At 40.7% G+C, this 20823-nt stretch overlaps 1 protein-coding gene across 7 annotated transcripts in view; it reads left to right on the forward strand.

Annotated features, from left to right (window-relative positions):
- Positions 1–20823, forward strand: part of Fam184a (family with sequence similarity 184 member A) — a 99220-nt gene that overhangs the window by 43823 nt on the left and 34574 nt on the right. For all 7 annotated transcript variants that reach the window (XR_008719254.1, XM_055599459.1, XM_055599461.1 and 4 more), the window contains exons 5-9: positions 3106–3303; positions 9266–9388; positions 15258–15419; positions 17847–17968; positions 18433–18583. Coding sequence is in view for 6 of the 7 variants with exons in the window: in XM_055599459.1 (XP_055455434.1) it covers positions 3106–3303; positions 9266–9388; positions 15258–15419; positions 17847–17968; positions 18433–18583 (756 nt within the window). In the remaining variant the exon portion in view is untranslated. The remainder of the gene's footprint in view (positions 1–3105; positions 3304–9265; positions 9389–15257; positions 15420–17846; positions 17969–18432; positions 18584–20823) is intronic.

Here is a 20823-nt window from a genome sequence, read left to right on the forward strand (position 1 = left end):
ATCTGGACTCTATTCCCAGGCTCTTCTCACTTTGTTTGTGAGACAGGGTCTCCGTAGGTCTCAGCTAAGGCTGTCCCGAACTGAACATGAAACTTCATGTCGCCTCCCCAATAGCTCAGACTACAGGCTTCTAACACGATATCTAGAACCCAGGAAATTTTTAACAAAAGGAAACAAAAAGATAACAGATACCGAGTTATGGAAATTCTTACAGCAGCATCGTGGTTTTCCAGATTAAACATAATGTGTGGCCTGGACCACAGCTGCTGCTTACAGAGAGTCTCATAGAAAGCCATGTATTGTTCCTCCCACAAAACAAGCAAGAGTTTCCGTTACTCTCTCCCTTCTCCTTTCAATACTTAAATACATTTAGAAGTGTCGGTTGTTGCCATGTACTCACTCCCTTCTCTTACCACCATGCCAGAGAAGCTGGGTTTGCCCCAGTCCCTCAGTCTGAATTTGTCACAAGACTTGGTGCATCTTACATCGTCCTGTTTGTACCTCCCCCTCCCTCACTCCCACAGTTAGCAGTGGTATTTCACATCCTCTCATTTCTCTTATGCCTATTTGACCTTCACATGTCTTGTACATTTTCCAGCTCTACCCACCGCATTCCCATTGATTTTCCTAGCAATAAAAAAAGCAATTACTATTTGAAATCTTACACATGAATGTTTTGTAATGTGCTCTGTTCAAATCCTTCCCCTCCCAGCTCCTTCCAACCCTCTACTACTTTTTCTTCCCAAATTGTTAAGCTTTTTCTAAACCCACTGAGTCCACTTTTACTGCTCCCATCCACTGGAACTTGGGCAACCTATTAAGAACTAAGCCCAAAGAAAACTGTCTCTTTTCCCCCTACAAGCCATTCAGTTGTAGCTCCTCAGCCAGAAGAGGGATTTTGTGAGCCCTTTCCCCAGTCATGCTAAGATTTTTGGCTCCTTAGTCTTATACAGGCCTTGGGCGTCTGCCATAGCCCCTATGCGTTCATGTTTGCAATGGTCCTGTAATGGCCAAAAAATGCTTGTTTCAAAGCAGTCCTCCACCCCTGACTCTTGTGGTCTTTCTTATTCTTCATCTGAGATGACTCCTGAGCCTCGAGGGGGCCCGGGGGAGGGTAGGGAGTGTGGTACAGATATCCCGTGTAGGATTGGGTCCTCCAGAGCCTCTTATTCTCTGCACTTTGACCAAATGTGACTTTCTATAGTAATCCCATCTACTGCAAAAAGAAGCTTCACTGCTGAGAACTGAGAGCTGCAGTGACCCACAGGTGTAAGTATTTGGGGGACAGTCTAATACACACACTGTTAATTGAACAGACTAATAGTAGTAGGTTTTCCCCTAGGGCCTATCACCCTAGGCCCAGATGACACTACCAGACATGAGTTCTGCCTTGTAGAACAGGTCTTCTGTCCAATGAGAAAGCAATTGGTTACTCCCCAAACATCCTTTGCCATCATCACTTTTGCTCTAAGCTATGCGCCAGAACTTGATGTAAGACCCTGCAGCTCAAGACCCTGTAGGTTTGAGTCATAGGACATGGAGAAATCAAGCTGGTACTCACCAGGAAGTTTCATCCCTGCTGGCTAGCTTTCATGGAGACAGAAAAGTGTTATGCTTGCCACCAGGGGAGAAAAGTAACCAATACCATTACCCAGCCGTGAACCCTGCAAGCTACAATAACCTTCCTGGTAAGACATGCCCAGGGTTTTCGTTTATTCCATATGCTCATCTGTTCCAGTAACAAGTGCCATGTTTACTGATAGTTGAAAACCTGTCATTAACAGCGAGATCTTTTCCCTTGAGTCTTACTTATATGTTTTACTTTCCGCTCAATGTCTCTATTTATGCTTTTGATAAACATGCCATTGCAATATGCTCAGAACTTTCCTTCCCTTATTTGTATTTCCTCCTTTGTTTATTGTATTCTTCACTTGACCTAGTCACAGGGGTTATTCTTGATTTCTTTCTTCCAGCCTCCTTACCTGTTAAGTCCTGTTGGTTCTGTTCACCTCATATATTTTTATTCCATCCTCCTCTCTTTACACTCATTCACAGATCATAAGTTTAAGTAAGTGTCATTGCTTGTCTGGATGCTAATGACAACCTCCTAGCTTGTCTCCTTAGCCTATAACAAAGATGGCAAGGCAAATGTTATACATATATAAATGTATATGTATATATAATACCATGCACATATATGTGTATTCATATACGTATATAGTCAAGTTTTTAGTAAAAAGACTCCATTTCATTATTTGACTCCTGCTTGTTTCTGAGGCCTGTCACTCTTCACTCAGTATTCCTAGGATTATATAGCCTAGGCTAACTTGTGTGTATTAGATATACTAGGCCTTCTGTCCCCCTGCATCTGCCTCCTGGTTAACTACTTTTTATCTTTCAAAATGCTGAAAAGCAATTGAAATGGTTATGAATCTGTGTTTTTGACAAAAGACATAGATGAGACTTCTTTGGATGCCTTCTAGGCTCAGGAGGGAACATGTCATCGCCAGCTCTGTATTTTCTCTTCCCAAATTGATTCATTCTCTCTCTCTCTCTCTCTTTTTCTTTCTCCCTCATCCTCCCTCCTTCTCTGTCTGTGTCTGCCCCCACCACACACACACACACACACTTCTACCCACCCAGGTTGCTCCCTTTCCTGTACTGTCTAGTAACACACAATAGATACCCTTTTATAGAACTCATAAAACTGTATTGCCAATGTCTTTTTACTTCCTTTCATCACTAGACTGTGATTGGTGAAAAGGCACATAATTGACACCCCAGTTGTACTTAATATTATTTGAGTAGTTACTGGGTAAGCTATTTTGTGTACTGCATAAAAATCTTCAAGTTTGCCTTTGTACCAGCCCACATTTGGTTCTAATATAGCAAGTTTATTTTTTTTTCTTATTTAACTATTAAACTATTTTGTTCTGCCTCAGGCACCTTGTCACAATCTGAGAACACCAACTGTAAGGTTTCAAAGTCTAGCTCCCAAAGCAATTGGTTCATTCCCATCTACAGATGTCTAAGGTATTCAGATACTGATAGTACTAATGAAAAATGCAGTTGCCAATCTTTTCTTAATCTTTGTTTTCATTCAAGAAAGTAAATGAAGCAAAGAGAACGCAGCAAGAATATTATGAAATGGAGCTTAAAAACCTGCAAAATAGATTGGAAGGAGAAATGGCCCAATTAAAAGAGGCCCACTGTAAGACGTTAGAAGAGTTAGCCCGGAAGCACCACACGGCGATGGAGACTGTCCACAGCAACGCAAGCAGAGATAAGAAGAAGCTACAGATGGTGAGATTAAACTTGATCCACCACTGCAGGGGAAACTGGGGAGCATTTAGTGCTGGTCCCACACGACCTCTACTGTGGAGGAACATTTGCTTGAGTTTCATGGCTCCTTTCTTGTTAGCATGCTTTAAATCATGGTACCAGTGGTAACAGCCACAAAAGTGAAGGTTCTTCCCTGTCCTTCCCATGAGACGTGCTCTCACTCTACCACCCAGCCTGTTCTTGCCTCTGTCATTCCCCTGTCCTCCACCACCACCACCACCCCTTGCAAGTGCATGCACCACCACCCCTGGCTTACATTAAATCCTGATGGAAGTGTGGTTTATTAAAGCAGACTGCTTTATGCAAACCCTTATGGAAACACTCTAGATCTGGGGCTCTTTCATCATGAGATAAGAGATAACCCCCCTCAGGAAGCCTTCACTGGGAACATCATCAGTGTGTGTGCATGCATGTGTGTGTGTCCATTTATTTTCCTTACTTCCTTAAAGAATCACTTTGTTAATAGCACTACACGACAGCCAGTATTTCACATTAGAAAATGCAAATTGTCCAACACACCTACCTTTACACTTAGCTCTTTGCTTGTCAGCTGTGATGGTGTGGACCCTCAGCTGCGCCGCTGGCACCTTCCCTGACTCAAGACGGTGTGATGTTCCACTAAGGATCACGTGAAGACAGGAGTTGAGTACTTAGGCATGTCCTAGCTGTGGTGATCACTAATGTCCCAGCATTTGCTGTGGATAGGTTTTAAACTTTTTTTTTCTTTATGTTTATGACACTTGATTGGTTGCTGCACCTTGTGGCTGATTGGTAGCCAATAAGGGGATGTGCTCAATTTCATGCAATCTGAAAAACCTGGTCAGACCTGGGTCTGAGCCCTTTCAAACCATAAGGCATTTAAATAGCCTCGTTCATGTGATTATTAATAAGGGCTCTAATGCTTTATATAGTAGCACTTTACAGTTTACAAGTGCTTTTTCTATGATATATTTATTGATACTCATGACTTGAGATTAGTGTCACAAACCTTATTAAGTGGAATAGAGAGAATGTAAATTTAGATTTTTCTACCATGATAGTCCTTAACTTTGTTGCACAAGACTGGAAAAAATATTTTAAGATGTAAATATTAAAAATTTAAGTAAGATCTTTTGTTAGAATGTTACTTTTTGTCTTTTGGTTTTTCTGTGTAGACTTGGCTGTACTGGACTTCCTTCGTAGACCAAGCTTGCCTTGAACTCACAGAGATCCACCTGCCTCTGCTCCCTGAGTGCAGGAATTACAGGCATGTGCTGTCACACCTGGCTAGAATGTTACTTCTTTCTGAACTATTATGTGTTTGTCTAGGTGGAGACAAAAATCAGTGACACGCTCTCAAGGCTGATTGCCATTGTCCCTGTGCCAACTCATGTGTCTCCTCCTTGTGTAGTTCTGTGCCTGCTGAAGGAGGCAGCTGTGCTCTGCTCAGGGTTTACACACTGCTGCTTCCCTTGCAAGTGTTTATCGTTTTCATACACGTTTGTTTTTAATCGATGGTGTCCTGCTCTTAGATGTTCTTTAATAGCGTCGTAGTTTGCCTTTGCCTCATTACTCCTCATCATCTCTTTGTCCACTGAATTCTAATTTTTGAGCAACCTGCAAACCCTCCTTAGCTCAGTTCTTTTAAAAGGATCATTTAGACGTGATTATTTTTATGTGTGTTTTGCATCGCATGTGTGCCATGACCGTGGAAGCCAAAGGAGGACATTGGGGCCCATGAACCTGGAATTATAGAAGCTTGTGAGCCAACATGTAGGTGCTGAGAATCAATCTGGCTCCTTTGGAAGAGCAGTCAGTACTCTTAACTGCTGAGTCCCCCCTCCAGCCCCCACTTATTGTTCTTTGCCATCAGAAAGATGACTTGGACTTTTCTATATGTGAACAATTCAAAAGCTCTGTGTTGAGGAAGCAATACATACACCTACTCACCCCCAGAAAGAGCCTCAAACATACCAGAGTTAACAGTTACGCCAGTGTCCAAGCTGAGGACATGAGGTGTGTTTCTTGGGATTCCTAGCAGGGGCATAGATGAGGGGTTACTTACAAGGAATAGGGATGACTCAAAAGCTCACAGCAACATGGGTGACAGCTCATGAAAGCTGCAGCTGGAGCACTCTGCATGGGTGTAGGCAGCTGCACAGGTCTGAGAGACTCAAAGCTGGGCTGGCCAGAGCCCTTCCCCCAGCCATTGTTTCTTCCTTTTATAAAGCTGAGGAGCAGCCTTTGAGAATCCAGCAGGTTTTCCGTACCACACCTGTGACATTTTTACTTACCTCCTGAGGCTCTTGAGCTCCTGGAGAGAATGTTTCTGTCTGCAGGGCTTTGCCACAGAGCCCTCTGCGCTGCCCTCTTGGTACCATTTACAACATAGCTTGTTTCTTACTGCTGCTCCCATCTCTTGTCACAGCCCAGCTAGTGCAGCAAGTATAAGCAAAAACTGGCTTTCTTCAAGAACACTCTTTCTGTAGGATCAGAGTTGTTTTTTTAAAGACTATTTAGGGGAAACAGGTCAGTGCCTTGTTCAGCCAGCTTCCACCAAGTAGACAGGATCAAATGCAGAGACCCACAGCCATTGTGCAGAGTGAGAGACCTTGGAACACTCAGCCTTAACTGGGATGTCTCCCTCAAATCCCTCCCCTCAGGGCTTAGGGAACCCTTCAGAAGAGTAGGCAGAGAGAGTATAAGAGACAGAGGGGATGGAGGACACTGAAAAAACAAGGCTCTCTGAATCAACATGATCAGCACACACATAGAAACTCACAGACACTGAGGCAGGGGCCTGCATCAGGTCCTCTGCTATATGTTATGGCTTCCAGCTTAGTGTTTTTATGGGATTCCTGACTGAGTAGTGAGTCTCTGCTTCTTATGCCTTCTCTTGGGCTCCTTCTATTTGTTTGTTTTGTACTATTCTGGCTTGTTAGTTTTTGTTTTATCATATTTTAATATTAACTCTTAGAAGTCTGTTTTGTTTTTGTTTTTTTTTTGTTTTGTTTTGTTTTTTTTTTAACTAATGAGAGACAGAAAGGGAGTAGATCTAAATAGAAGGGGCTGTGAGGAAGAAATGGGAGGAATAGAGGGAGAGGAAACCATAATCGGGAGGGAAAAAAATTGATTTTCATAAGAGAAAAAAAGAGAACTTATTTTAAGAGGCCTACTGAATAACAAATGTTTATGAAAATGAAAGAAAATAAAATAAAGTTTAGCGAATATGACCTCTCTGCTACTTATTTATTACAAAAAGGTTCTATTTCCCGAAACTGTGGGAAAGTCACCTTCTGGACAAGTGGACAGAGACGACATGTGCAGGAGCAGTGACCCAAGACTGCTCTCCTCGGGCAGATTAGGCTTTGTCTGGCTCCTAGAAACTGGGGTTTCAGAGGGGCGCCCTCTTCCCCCAAGATGAAAAGCTCGCCTGCTTAAACTGTATGCTCCAGTAGTGTGATGATGCAGAGTGCCTGCTTCCCACTGGAACGTTGGAAGAGGGTGCCCATGTAACCAGGCCCTAGTGAAAAACAACGGGCCCTGAGCCCCTCCGGGGCCTCCCTACAGGCTTTAGTTTATACTGCTGTCACAGCTGGAGGAGTCTGGCTAGCCTGTCCAGTGCCTGATCCCTGTAGACTCCTCACTGGCAAATTTCCCTCTGTAGGTTGTAATTTAAATATTTTCACCATAATGAACCATTGTTGGGTATCAGTTGTATATCAAAGCCTATGGCTACTCCTAGAATACCATCCAGCTCCGATTTGTCAAGAAGGTTCCTAACATAGATTTTCTCACCATATACTGTAGACACACTGCTCTGACCAAGGTGTGCTTGTATACATATGTGCATTATGTTTAGACATTCCTTTTCCTCTGCCTGGAATGCTCAGTTGCCCTCTATTCTGCCATTATTTTTTAACAGGTGCCTTAGTGATAGCAATAAAAAGAAATGAGCTAATGGTGAGACAAAGTTATATAAATGCAGGTTTATTGGGAGAAAGGGGGAGAGAGAAAGGAGGGGAGAAGAGGAGGAGAGATACAGAAAGAGAGAGAGGAGAGAGGGGCACACACACAGAGAGAGAGAGAGAGAGAGAGAGAGAGAGAGAGAAGGGGAGGGGGAGAGAGAAAGAAAGAGAGGGGTAGAGGAGCCAAAAATACCTGGATTGTACAGTGAAGGGCCTCTAGAAGAGGAGAAGCCCCTCCCCGGGGCTGAGGGATTCAGCCACACCTTGCAGCAGGTAGGGACCAAGGATTTCTGAAACCAAACAGTTAAGGTTTCTATTGCTGCTGTGACAAAACACCATAACCAAAAAGCAAGTTGCAGAGGAAAGGGTTTATTTGACTTACACATCCAGATCATGGCCCATTGCTGGAGGAAGTCAGGACAGGAACTCAAGCAGGGCTGGAACCTGGAGGCAAGTGCTGATACTGAGGCAGGCTATAGAGAGTTGCTGCTTACTGGCTTGCTCCCCCTGGCTTCTTCAGCCTGCTTTCTTATAGAACCCAGGACCACCAGCCCAAAAAATGCACCACCCACAATAATGGGCTGGGCCCTCTCCTTGTTGATCACTAATTGAGAAAATGCCTTATAGCTGGATCTCTCAGAGGCATTTCCTCAACTGAGCCTCCTTTCTCTGTGATGACTCTAGCTTGTGTCAAGTTGACACACAAAACCAGCCAGTACAACTGGCAGTGCTTTTCAAACCATACTTAGTGTCAAGTCCAGTGGAAACTGCAGTTCTCCAAACTCCCAAAGGCAGTTCGTATATCCAGAAATGGGCTCAGCCTGGATTGAAGGAGGATTCCTTGAAATTGGGCAAAAGCCAGCATTCCTCAGGAACTTGTAAAACTGGTTCTGCTCTACCAAAAGGAGTCATTTCCTTACCTCTGGCGGAGGGACATGGAGGGACATATGTTACCAGTAGCACCTATCACCATATCAAGGCTCATATTGGCCTCCAGGCTCCCTCAGCATTACAAACACCTGTAGCATATTTCAAAGTCCTACCCAAAACTCCCTCTAGCTCATTCTCTCCAGCAGTTACTCATTCCACTTAAAACCCTGCTATTCCTGCCGTTCTCTCTATGCTGTTTCTGCTCCTCTCACTGTGTTTTCTGTATTCTGTATCACCTGATAGTCTCCCCTCTCTCGAAGCTCACGCTGGCCATGTCCAGTCAGCTGGCCATGTTCAGCCTACTTCTTTCTCTCTCTACCCTGGACTTTTCCAGATGCCTCTTGCTGTTCTCTCTCTTATGTCTACCCTTAACCAAACCACGGAGTGGCATGTCATCAGTTTGCTTTCTCTCTTAAGTTTCCCTCCGAGTTTATCAGTTCTCTTCCTGGATAATTCCCTCTTCTCTCTGTATGTTCAATTTAATTTTGATGAGTAAGTAGTTTCTTACTTGGTACTGTAGGTTATTAAGACAGGCTCCATACCATACCGCATAGCCAGTGAGGCCCAGGTATTAAGTAGCATGCCTGGAAAATAGATAAGTTCTTTAGCAAGTATCAGTTTAACTGATTTTACAGTCAGATTACCTTCATTTTGTTCGTGTTACTTCTCAACTACATTCCATAATCAAACAGTGAATTCCAGAAATGTTACAGAAATTTTTTTGTATGTAAACATATAAGAGAATGCAGAATTCAGGAGAATTAGAATGCTTGCTTTATCATGCCAAATTATTATTTATATCATGCTTTTCTGATTGTGTGCAGTATCTTAGCCAGCCACACACACACTCATGATTAAGAGCATTATCTAATGGTTTGATCAGAATGATTTCATCTACGCCATTGAGTATTAAATGGAGTCACAGTTAACTGTTTCAGGGAAAGCTCATTTGCAAAGTTAAATTTTAACAGGACTGTCTTTATTGGAATCTTCAGGAATATGGTACTCCAATCTTGCTAATTTAAATTTTGTTTTCTCTTTCCAAGGAATTGGAGGAACAATATAAAAAGGAGAAACTGAGTCTGGAAGAGGATAAAAATCAGCTTCAACTAGAGCTAGAAAACGTGAAGCAAGTTCTGAAAGACAAGCTGACTTCAGCCAATCAGGAGGCAAGAGCTCTTTAGGCCTTTCGCCTACGTTACATTTATGCTTTATAGTAATGTAATCTGGTTGGCAGTGTATTGGTAGGTGAGCAGAACTGGCCAAAGAGCTTGACTCAGTGATGAATTTTCCTAACACGTGTTTATGTCCCATTTGGTAAACATTTACTGTTTAAAAACATTAAATGGCAATGTTTTTGTGGAGGTGAACCAGAAGCAACTGTTGTGCAAATTAGAAGCTTAGTCTTCTCTATGCTGAGACCTGTTTTAAAGAGATAGAAACTTTGCAGGCTCTAGATACTGGCTTCTAAAACAAATTGTTGAATCTATAGGAAAGTATTATTTAGTTTGGGAAAGAAAAGGCTAAGGATAGAATACAAGAAAAATGTTAGAAGTTAAAAAAAAAACTTGCAAGTAAAAATATATGTAGAGCCTCATAAATCATGCCATTAGGTCCTCCTCTGTCTCAGTGTGGCAATTGCTAAATGCTTCCCTAATATTTACCTTTTTATCTTTCTAGTTGATCCCTGTATGGCTTTTTGGGTGAGCTCCCTCTGACTCTCTAACTCACTTCTTGTCTTTACCCTTTTCATTTTGCTTTTCCTGTTTCACTTATCTCATCTTTCCCAACAGCCCTCTCATGCCCCTTTCTTTTTACTCTGAATCTGCCCACAGAAATCACAGCAAAAGGCACAAGTGCCCCTGAGCGGGCTGTAGAATGCACTCGGGGTTCTTAGATTGTTTTTAAATGTTTATCCAGAGAAAGTGCTGCAGACTACTTTGGTGAGGATAGTCTTAGGGTGGACACTGGTGGAAACCCAGACTATCGTCTGTTGCCCTAGCTAGTCCACACCAACTTCACAAATGCACTCTTATCAAAATCCACACAAGTTTCCGTGTCCTGCTCTCATTAGAAAGCACTTCAGTGACCACCTGTTGCTTGTGCCGGCTTCTCGGGCTTCCTCTCTCATTTCTAAATGGTTTGTCTCAGTATTTTTCCAACCTACAGACTGAAACTTCCCTGAGAAGAGTTGCAGTGAATATGTAACTTTTTCTTTTCTCCTGGCTACATTTTCAGTTATGTGTCAGTGTCCTGACAGTGCTTTGGTGCCTCATTTATTATGGCTCCCCCAGAATCTGCTTGGCTCATTGCTCTATACAATTCTGCTTTCCCTTCGGACTGGGCAGCCTTTCTGATCTAAGCCTCCTGACTCTGCTCTCCAGGAATAGAATTCCTGTTTCCTGAACTTAAAATGAAGGATAGCCAAATTTCCCAGTTAACCAAGGTTTCTATAAAAACCATTCACAAATCATTAATGAAAACAGATTATAACTACATTATTATGCTGTATTAATTGATTAATACTGTATTAATTAGAAAAAAGAAACACTGGCAATATTATGAATGTTCTAATATAAGTGTTTGAAATCATAAGGAGGAATTCTTAAGGATTTTATCACCTAGCCTTCAGTGACTCCAAATGGCATACATTACAGTGATGTGAGAGCAAAGTTTAGGAACTCAATCTCAACCCTGTAAGTCATGGTAACAACATTGGAAGCCACAGCACAACCTGTTTGCTTGTTCTGTGAAAGCTGGAACTTGTGCTCACAAAAGAAAGCATTCCATACACAAAAGAGAAAGGAGAGTGTAAATGGGTGATAAGTTGCTCAAATCCCTGTCTTTACTACCTTACAAGTGTTTACAAAACAGCAAGGAAAACAAGCGCCACTGTTTTATTTTTATAAACTAAAGAGAAACAAGAAAAATAATTTTAATGTCACTAAATTTAAGAACTAGGAATGAGTAAAATGACATTCCATGGTCAGAAAATTGGGGCCGTGCAATGTTGCTGAGTGTGTAGCAAGAGATAAACACCCAGAAGCAGCTGAGGGCAGGATGAAGCCATGTAATTCTCCCAGAAACGGACTTAGCAGCCTGTGTGGGAGCCTCGGGGGGACATGCCCTTTGACAGCAGCTCCAGTTGTGTGTTTATCACTGTAAGCAAATAATAAAGGATTACTGAGAAAATGTCAGCACTGTTTATGGGAGAAATCCAGAAGTAGCTTTAATTTCCACAGAACTCTTTGTTTCCACAAAAGAAAGGAAGTCTTTTTCTAATTCACATAGAAGCGTCTGCCATCTGTGTCTCTCCTTGCTCTGGAGCTGTTGGCACGCCCCTGGGGATTGCCTGCTTCTGCATGGAAGCACCATGTGGCCTGGTAACAGGACAAAGTCGAGGAAAACAGAAGTACTGGAGTTCTTTTTACAGGCTAAATGGTTACATACTCAGACGTTAAAGAGATTTTATTCCTTAACCAGTACGTTTATATGAAGAATTTTAGTTACTGACTCATTCGTTTATTTAGTAAACATTAAATGGTTAGGTATAAAGACCTGAGGCATGGTGATGCAGTGGCAATTAACACGGTCCCTGATATGATGAGGTATTTATAAGTCTAGCTAGATGCATACTGTACCAAGAAAGATAAGTTGATGGATGGGCTGGACAGGATGATAAGTCGAGGAGATATTATACAAAGGCCCTAATGCATGGGTTTTTGTAGATTCTACAGGAATATCAGTCTAGATATGATACAACAGCAGTGTCAACAATGGTATTGCTTACTGTCTGCCAGGCATTGACTTGTATTCTTCTCTCCTTTATCCATAATACAAGGCAAGGCAGTAGATTCTAGCTACTAAGTCACTTTCGAATGATAAAACGTATTCATGCCACATCCTAAGTGGGTAAAATCAAGATCTCTATCCACGTGTTATTATTTTGAGCTTAATTTAACTATCATGACCAAAGATTGCTAAGGCAGCTGGAGAGTTAAGCAGCCTTATGTAACAGAGGCTGTGAACAGTCTTGACTGTTAGCACAGGCGGAAAGCTGTTAGAGGAGCTAAGTACAAACTTGTGGGTGTTCTTAGGGCCAACGCTCACATTCATGCAAGTTTACTCTGTGCATCCTACGAGAAGGGGTCGGAGAACACGTCTCGGGAGGAGGTGGCTACCTTCTACATTGTCTCAGGGGTCACAATATCAAGAAGAATCTAGGTTATTCTATCTCTGTTGCAAAGAGCAGGTTCCGATGCAAACCAGCAGAAGGACAAAGGAAATACTACGGCCCCTCATTAAAAGGTTTCAGGATAATGTGAACTCCAAGAGACTGGATTCAGAACCGAAGCTGATGACACTGGAACTGGGTTTCTTTGTCTTCTCTTGGATTTGCCATCTTGGTGTTGACTTTATTCTTCAGTCATACATTCCTTGGGGCATGGTACAGCTGATGAATGAGCGTCACTAGGAGACCATTTTCTTTGAAAAAGTCTAAGATCTCTATGGATGATGTGTTTATCCCCATGACTGCCCCTGAATCTTTCCCAGTGGCTGCAGAATGAGGCAACTGTATTGGGTAATACTCTGACCAACCCGGTATCTGGAGTTTGGCTGAATTCCTGCTAAGGCCACAGGATACCAATGGGGAAAGAGGATAGATGTCCCACGTGCAGAAGGGAGATTTTGACAGTGGCAGACAATAGTTTTCAAACATAACCCGTTTGTATTATACTCATAGAAACAACAAACTGTTCTTGTCACGTAGTTGATTTTTGTACTTTATTACATTTACCTATGCACAATTTAAAAGGTTTTGCTTATTTAAATATTTATTTCCTTTTTAATTAGATTCTTTATTTCCTTAATACAACATCCCTTTATTCTTTATGTGCTACTTAGAATACTTTTATTCATATATTTTTAATATGTTATAACCATGTAATGTTTTTTCAACTAAAAACTTGCTAGATTGTCAAAGAAAGAATATTTCCATGTTTTTAGATTTTGTTGTTTTTATTTTAAATTTTTAAAAAATACTTTATGTATATGGGTGTTCTGCCCACAAGTATGTCTCTGCACCCCAAGTGTGCCTGATACTGTGGAGGCCAGAAGAGGGTGTCAGATCCCCTGAAACTAGAGTTACAGACAGTTGTGAACTGCCTTGTAGATGCTGGTAACCGAAACTGGATCTTTGAGCATTAGGTGTTCTTAAATGATGAGCCATCTCTCTGGCTTTAATTTTTTCAAAATAACTTACTTACTTTTTTATTATATATGTCAGTGCTCTATTTGCATGCATGCCTCCAAGACAGAATAGGGCATCAGAGAGAAGGTGGCATCGATCTCATTATAGATGGTTATGAGCCACCATGTGTTTGCTGGGAATTGAATACAGGACCTCAAGCAGAGCAGCCACTGCTCTTAACTGCTAAAACATCTCTCCAGCTTAAAAAATAAAATTCAGTATCTTGTCATAGTGTCCAGGCTAAGCTGAACTCACTCTGTATCCCAGACTGGCCTTGAACCTCCCAGACGCTGTAATTGTAGACACATACCGATCACACCTGGCTGTGTTCTTTCACATGGATTGTCTTCTACATCTTTTCTAGTTACTTAGCTTCCTCTATGTCCTGTAGTGTGATCATTAACCCGACACAATGGGGATCATTGTCCTGTTTTCTATGGCCGAGCCTGCACTCGAGACCAGACTTTCCGCGATGTTCACTAATCTTCCAGTTGGGACCACTATCTTTCTTACAGCCATTCACTTACCATTGCCAGGCACAATCATTCACAAGCCAGATCAGCACAAAAGGTTGAGAAGACACAAGTAAGCAATGTAGAATACAGAATGGGGATGTTAAAAGGGTGGTGGGTAAGGCTTAAAACATTGTAAGCTGATGCTAAACATGAACATGTCAATAACTGTAAAAAATCAGGAAAGAATATGTATTTTTATGGCAATTTGTGTTTTTAAAATGACTCAAAGTACTTAAACAACTGACCAGGCCAGTTATAACCATGAAAGAAAATAGTCCGCCTCGTGCCTAGGCAGGCATTAGGTTCAGAGAATTTAATGAAGTTCTGCCAAATTTTCAAAATCTTCAGCTATGATATGTTAGAGTGAAGAAAAAAAGTGAAATTGTTAATTCACTTTATGGCTTACTACCATTTAGAGACGCCATTTAGATTACGCACTACCACCTCCAGACTCACTTAGCATGTACACCTAAAGATATCCGCATTGGAGGAATAGGATGTCAGTGATGCCTGGGAAGAAATGTGTGTCTCAGAGGGTGCTGAAGGGCAGTTTTCTTTATGAAGAAAAGATAGCTTTCTTTGTGAAATCTATGTTTGTAAGAAAATATTTGGGAAAAAAAAAACATGTATTTTAAATGAAAGCCTGTCTATTTTCTTTTCAAATGAGTTTGACTTCATAGAATTTTCTTAGATTTTTAAAGTATTCGATTCATGGATTTTTAAATTCTGCCAACCCAGGCAACAAATTGTCCATTTGTTTCTAGTTCTAACTTAATCAAAACTTTGAGCAACTTTTGAATAGAGACACAAGTACCAATTACACCCCTAAGATATACGTAAAAGATAGCCAATATTGACCTAAATGTATTGTCTTTCCAAATAAAAGGAGGACTCAATTGATGATATATAAATGGTTCAATTTTTTAAAAAGCTTTAAAGCAGTTTATTTTTTACCTTTTAATGTAATCTTCATCTTGCTTCAGTTCCTTTTCATAGGTGTTTTATTATGTGATATAACTAAGAATTTTCTTTAAGCCCTTGTTGCATTATGGTCCTGGAAGCTGGAAACTGTAGACTTGGAAGTCTTTTCAAAACAAACAAGCAAACAAATAACCAATGGTAAAGAGTATCATGGCTAAGTGCTTCTTCCAAATTCACAAAGAAGGCATCCATTCGGGAAAGTCAAAAATCAGGAAAACCTCTCAGAAGAAACTGGAACCGCTGCTGGTCTCCCATTGTACAGCATATTAAAAATACTCTTTTCACTCACAGATTGGCCGCCTCCAAGATCTGGTAAAGAAAAGTGAACAGGGTCTCGGCTCTGCCGAAGGACTCATTTCCTCTCTTCAGGACTCCCAAGAGAGGCTTCAGGATGAGCTGGACCTGACAAAAGGCAGGCTAAAAGAGACCAAAGATGCCCTATTAAATGTCCAGGTAACTGCATCATTCTACTTAATCTAAATGTCTGAATATACAAATATACTTGGGCCACTTTATTTAAAACCTACACAGGCACCATTTATATATAATTAGTGTACTAGTTCCTGGGTCTCCCATTAGAAAGTATTGCAGGAGTTGTGACTTGAGCACAACTGAACCTATTGGTTCTAGAGGGAGAATCTAAGATGAAGGTGCTGACAGGGACATCCCCTCTGTCTTTTGTCTCTAAGAGGGATCCATTTCCTTTGAGGCAGGTTTTTGTAGCCCTGGAGATTGTTTTGCGTTTAGTCACATCATTTCAGTTTCTACCTGTCTCCACATTATCATCTTATAAATGTAGTAGTCTTGTTGGATTAAAGATTCAGTGGCTTCCGATAAGGCCTCATTTCAAGTAAATAAAACTGTGGACGCTGTTTCCAAATATGGTTGCATCCTGAGATAGACTGAGTCTCCGGGCTAAGATTTCAGGAAGAGTTTTTACAGACACAGTTAAATCCAGGATAATTGGTATGTGCAAGTTCTTTTCTTGGTTGAAGCTACAGCTTTCATATATAACAGACAAGGGCTTCTCTGTGACTTACAGGTCTCAGAAGGCCCTGCCTTTCCCCTCCCACTCTTAGGAAGTACAACAAAGTTCCAGAGTCTGTAACACTAGGCAGACAAGGGTTCTTCATGGCCTCCCTCTGGGGTGATCTGGGGTGTGGCCTCAGTACACGGGTGGTCCTGTGAGAATTCTGCATCCGCCACTTACTACCTCACTTGGACAGAGCTGCGTTTTCCTCCTTGACACTTTAATGAGTCAGGGAGCAGGATAATAATACTTTTCATATCACAGTTACAATAATTAAAACAGATAAGCTCTATACACTAGAGTGCTCACCAACGCGTAACCATTCGGTTTATGTTGGTTTTACTAATGATATTAGATTTAAGCTTAGAATTGGTGACTCTCCAAGTGTATGTGTCCTTGATGTGCCTCCTATACTGTATGTATATAATTCTATTTATGTTTTACTTTCATTATTTCAGAAATAATTGCGTGGACTTTGAATACCAATTGCATTTTAGTTTTGATATCTATGACAAAATAAATAGATGGCTTCTGTAGTAGCTAAGTGATTCAATATGCTAATATGACAAGGAATAAGTTTGTACTTAGTGTTACTATAATATATGATATATTTAATTTATGTGATGCCAAACACTGCCTGTTACCTCAGTGGTAGAAATAAGGCTGAATGGAATGACTATATCATATTAAAAGGTGTTTTTGTACATTAGCAAAAGTAAAATGAAGAAGGAAGGTATTTTAAATTGGTAAATCTATTTAGTTGAAAGTTGCACATTGTGTGTGTGTGTGTGTGTGTGTTTATGGTACCTCACCCTGGTATTTACCTCATTCCTAAACTTCAGTGTATTTCATCCTGTAATTGCAGCCACAGAGAAATTCGATGTCTCAGGCCTCTGAGGGCACCTACATTTACATACATGTGTACATGTCAACACACACACACACACACACACACACACACACACACTCTCTTAAAAAGAAGTCTTAATGCAGAATGTTTTAAATAAGAAATGCTTTGAGTGTAATTAAAATAATATTTAATACCACCTATTGTGGAAAAATGTTTCCTAGAGGCTGAACAGGTGTCTGAATTCTGTTTTGATTAGCCAAGTGAACAGCATCGAATGGGAATTTTAATACCGACTTGCTTGTTTTGTCATTAATCTGAATATAGCCTTTAAATCTGCTATACCTTATGCTATCAGTCAGAGAGTGATCCAGAAATGGCCATCACAGTGACGGAAGGATAGACCAGAACCTGCTTCTCTTTTGCCGGGTGCTTTTGAGCAGCCACCGCGCTCACAGTGGTCCATAGTTGGCACCTTTGTCCACATACTAACCTCCGGCCACCGGCTCCAGGGACACACTTGGTTTATGCCGGTCTGCAAGGATTTCTTGTGTATCGTGTCAGTATCATAGCACTAAACACGTGAGCCTGTAGCTTCAAGGTACATAAGAAAAACATCCAGCCAACATAAATTCTTTGTAACTCCTTTACTCGTGCTGATGGCGTACAGATGTGATGATCAGGCTTTGGACAAATAGCCTGATCTTAAACATGAATATGAGTTAGTTGGAGGGACATGACTGTATGACCTATGTTCATGATTTTAAAAAAGCTTTAGTAAACTAACTTTAAACTGTTTAGATGGTATAAGCTTTGATTTTAAAAAATTAAGGAATGAACATTTAAAATATAGAATGCTTTCCATGTATTTTGTTGAAATATCCTGACTAATTCTCCTAGCTAGCATTATTATTATGTGAGGGTTAGCACATTCTGTATTATCATGCTCTTCTTCTGCCTGTGCTTGTGGAGACCAGTCTTCACTTGTCTTTCTGTCCCTCAGGCTGAGCTAGAACAAGAGCAGCAGCAGCATGAAGAAACTCTAGCCACCATGAAGGAAGAAGAGAAGCTAAGGGTGGACAGAATGGCCCACGATCTAGAGATCAAGTGGACAGAAAATCTTAGGTACAATGGGCTTCGCAGTATGATCTCACTGTGGGAATATTTCTGTTTAGCCTCCTTAAAAGATATGCTAGAGTAGTGTAAGTTAATTATTCCTCATGACTAAATGCAGAGAGTTTGGAGCTATTTTTGTTTTCCTGTTTGAATTCAGATTCACTTTTTAAATTTAATTTTTCTGAATATATATATATGAATATATTATATATAATATATATATTACTTAATATATATATATATATATATTACTTGAAATTAGAAGACTCTCTTGTCCACCTGCCTGTTCTGCCAATGGTAAATTGAGAAGCAGTCTTGGTTAAGTTACTAATTTCCTATAAGTGAATCCAGTGACACTGAGACTCTGAGACCAGAGGGTCAAATGAGTTTTTGGGAAACCTGTGAACCCCTAGAGAATGTTTCCTGAAGGAAACAACTTTCTTTATAAAGTAAATGCCTATGTTTTCTTATAGGCAAGAGTGCTCTAAGCTTCGCCAAGAGTTAAGGCTGCAACACGAAGAGGATAAAAAGTTTGCAATGTCCCAACTGTTGCAGCTGAAAGAGCGAGAGAAAAATGCCGCCAAGGATTCATGGCAGAAGCAAGTCGAAGACCTCTTAAACCAGGTAAATAGTGGTCAGCCAGCTGCTCCACAAGGAGAGCAACAGAACCAAAATATCTGGGCCCGGGCGTCTTTTCTGAAACTGATACTCCAACCAAGGATAACCTAGAACCCCTGTACAGATGTAGCCCATGGCAGCTCAGTCTCCAAGTGGGTTCGCTAGTAAGGGGAACAGGGACTGTCTCTGACAAGAACTCAGTAGCTGGCTCTTTGATCACCTCCCCCACAGGGGGATGCAGCCTTGCCAGGCCACAGAGGAAGACAATGTAGCCACTCCTGATGAGACCTGATAGACTAGGATCAGAAGGAAAGAGAGGAGAACCTCCCCTATCAGTGTACTGGGGGAGGGGCATGGGAGGAGAAGAGGGAGGGAGGGTGGGATTGGGCGGGGAAGAGGGAGGGAGCTACAGGTGGGATGCAAAGTGAATAAACTGTAATTAATAATAAAATAATAATAAAATTATAATTAAAAAAGGAATAAAAAAATAGTGGTCAGCACCTATGGATGCTCATTTCCTAATCGTCTCCAGATGGAGAAACAACCTACCACATGTTAACTCGCTGTATTTTATCTTGCATAGGACAAACTTACACAGTTTAAATGTTTAAAACCAGAGACATAGTCATGAAACATAACTAGTCTGCCGTGTATGTGGTTCCAAATTCTGAGAAGAATCTATAACTTTTTAGGTCGACATTTGAATAGAACACATAGCCTTTTAATGGGAAAGTCAGCTAGTTTTTGAAAATGTAAAATCATTTTGTTTCTAGCCCTTAGATGCCATCTGGGCAACAGAAGATATTTATTAACAGTGTCCTGATTTTCTAAAAACATTTACCCAAGTGAGCAATTTATGTCTGTTTCTCTTGTGGTTTTATGCCTTAAGTACTAGAAGATTATAAGGTAAACAAAAAGTGGTAGTATTTCTAGTTCTATCTTGTTTCCAGAACATTTTTAATTATAATTAAAATAATTTGCACATTTCACTTATTTACACAACATCTGACTTTATGAACTTTTTGCACTCTACTAGTAAACTAGTAATTAACTAGACCCAACTATATGCATCACCAAGCAAAGGATATCCTGGTAAACAAGTAATTAAATAGACTGACTGTGTGTATCCATCACCAAGCAAGGGTGAATCCTGGTAAATCAGTAATTAAATAGACTGACTGTGTGCATCACCAAGCAAGGGTAGATCCTGGTAAACCAGTAATTAAATAGACTGCCTGCATCAACAAGCAAGGATAGAACTTGGGCATGAAGCAACTTCTAATTTAGTGTTGAAAATCTGCTGATATCTTAGTCTTTTTTCTTTCTGTTTATGATTGTGAAGAATTCCAAAACAGGTTTTCTGTAAGGTAGTTGTTATGCATGTAGAAACATGGATTGCCATTTCAGGAATGTTTGAGGCCTGCTCGTTTGTTTCTGGTTTCTATAGTTTATTATGAAGCTCTGCAAAGCAAGAATGTGCCTGTGTGCATATGTGTGTGTGTGTGTGTGTGTGTGTGGTCAATCATTTGAAACCTGTAAAATAAGAGCAAGCAAACAACCCTTACTAGAAACTGGCATCACACTTGCACAGCTTACTAGTAGCCTTCTGTATACTGCTTTTACAATCTTATTTAGGGAACAAAGAGGGTATGTTTTCCTAGGTAGACTCTCCTATCCTTCTATTGTATTCTGTACCTAGCAGGATGTGTTGGTTCAGTTATGTAATTAAATGGAAAACATTCCTTTAGTCTTTCTGACGTTTTTTCAGCCGGAAAGTATTGAACACAGACATTTTTGGGACCGAGTTTATATTATAAAGAAATCTCACCACTTTCCCCATCATTTTTCTTTAAATTTACTTTTATTCTCTTTTACTACATGCAATTTCTTTGTGTGTGTGCATTGTGTATGTGTGGAGGTCAGAGGAAAGCTCCCAGAACTCAGTTCTCTCCTTCTACCATCTAGATTCCAGTGTCATAAACTCATGTCATCACACTCTGGGGCAATCACCTTTAGCTGCCAAACCATCTTTCTGGCCCCATTTTTGTTAGTACTGTAGTTACTCCCAGATAATATGAATGGAGTAGACAGAACTGGAATCTATTGTTATATGGAATTAGCCAGAGTCAAAAAGACAAATAGCACCTTTTCTCATATGTATAGAACATATATTTTAGGGTGTATATGTGCATACGTGTATGTGTGTGTGTGTGTGTGTGTGTGTGTGTGTGTGTGTGTGTGTGTGT

This window comes from Psammomys obesus, unplaced genomic scaffold, assembly GCF_907164565.1.
Source record: "Psammomys obesus unplaced genomic scaffold, mPsaObe1.curated_primary_1811, whole genome shotgun sequence".
Taxonomy (NCBI): Eukaryota; Metazoa; Chordata; class Mammalia; order Rodentia; family Muridae; genus Psammomys; species Psammomys obesus.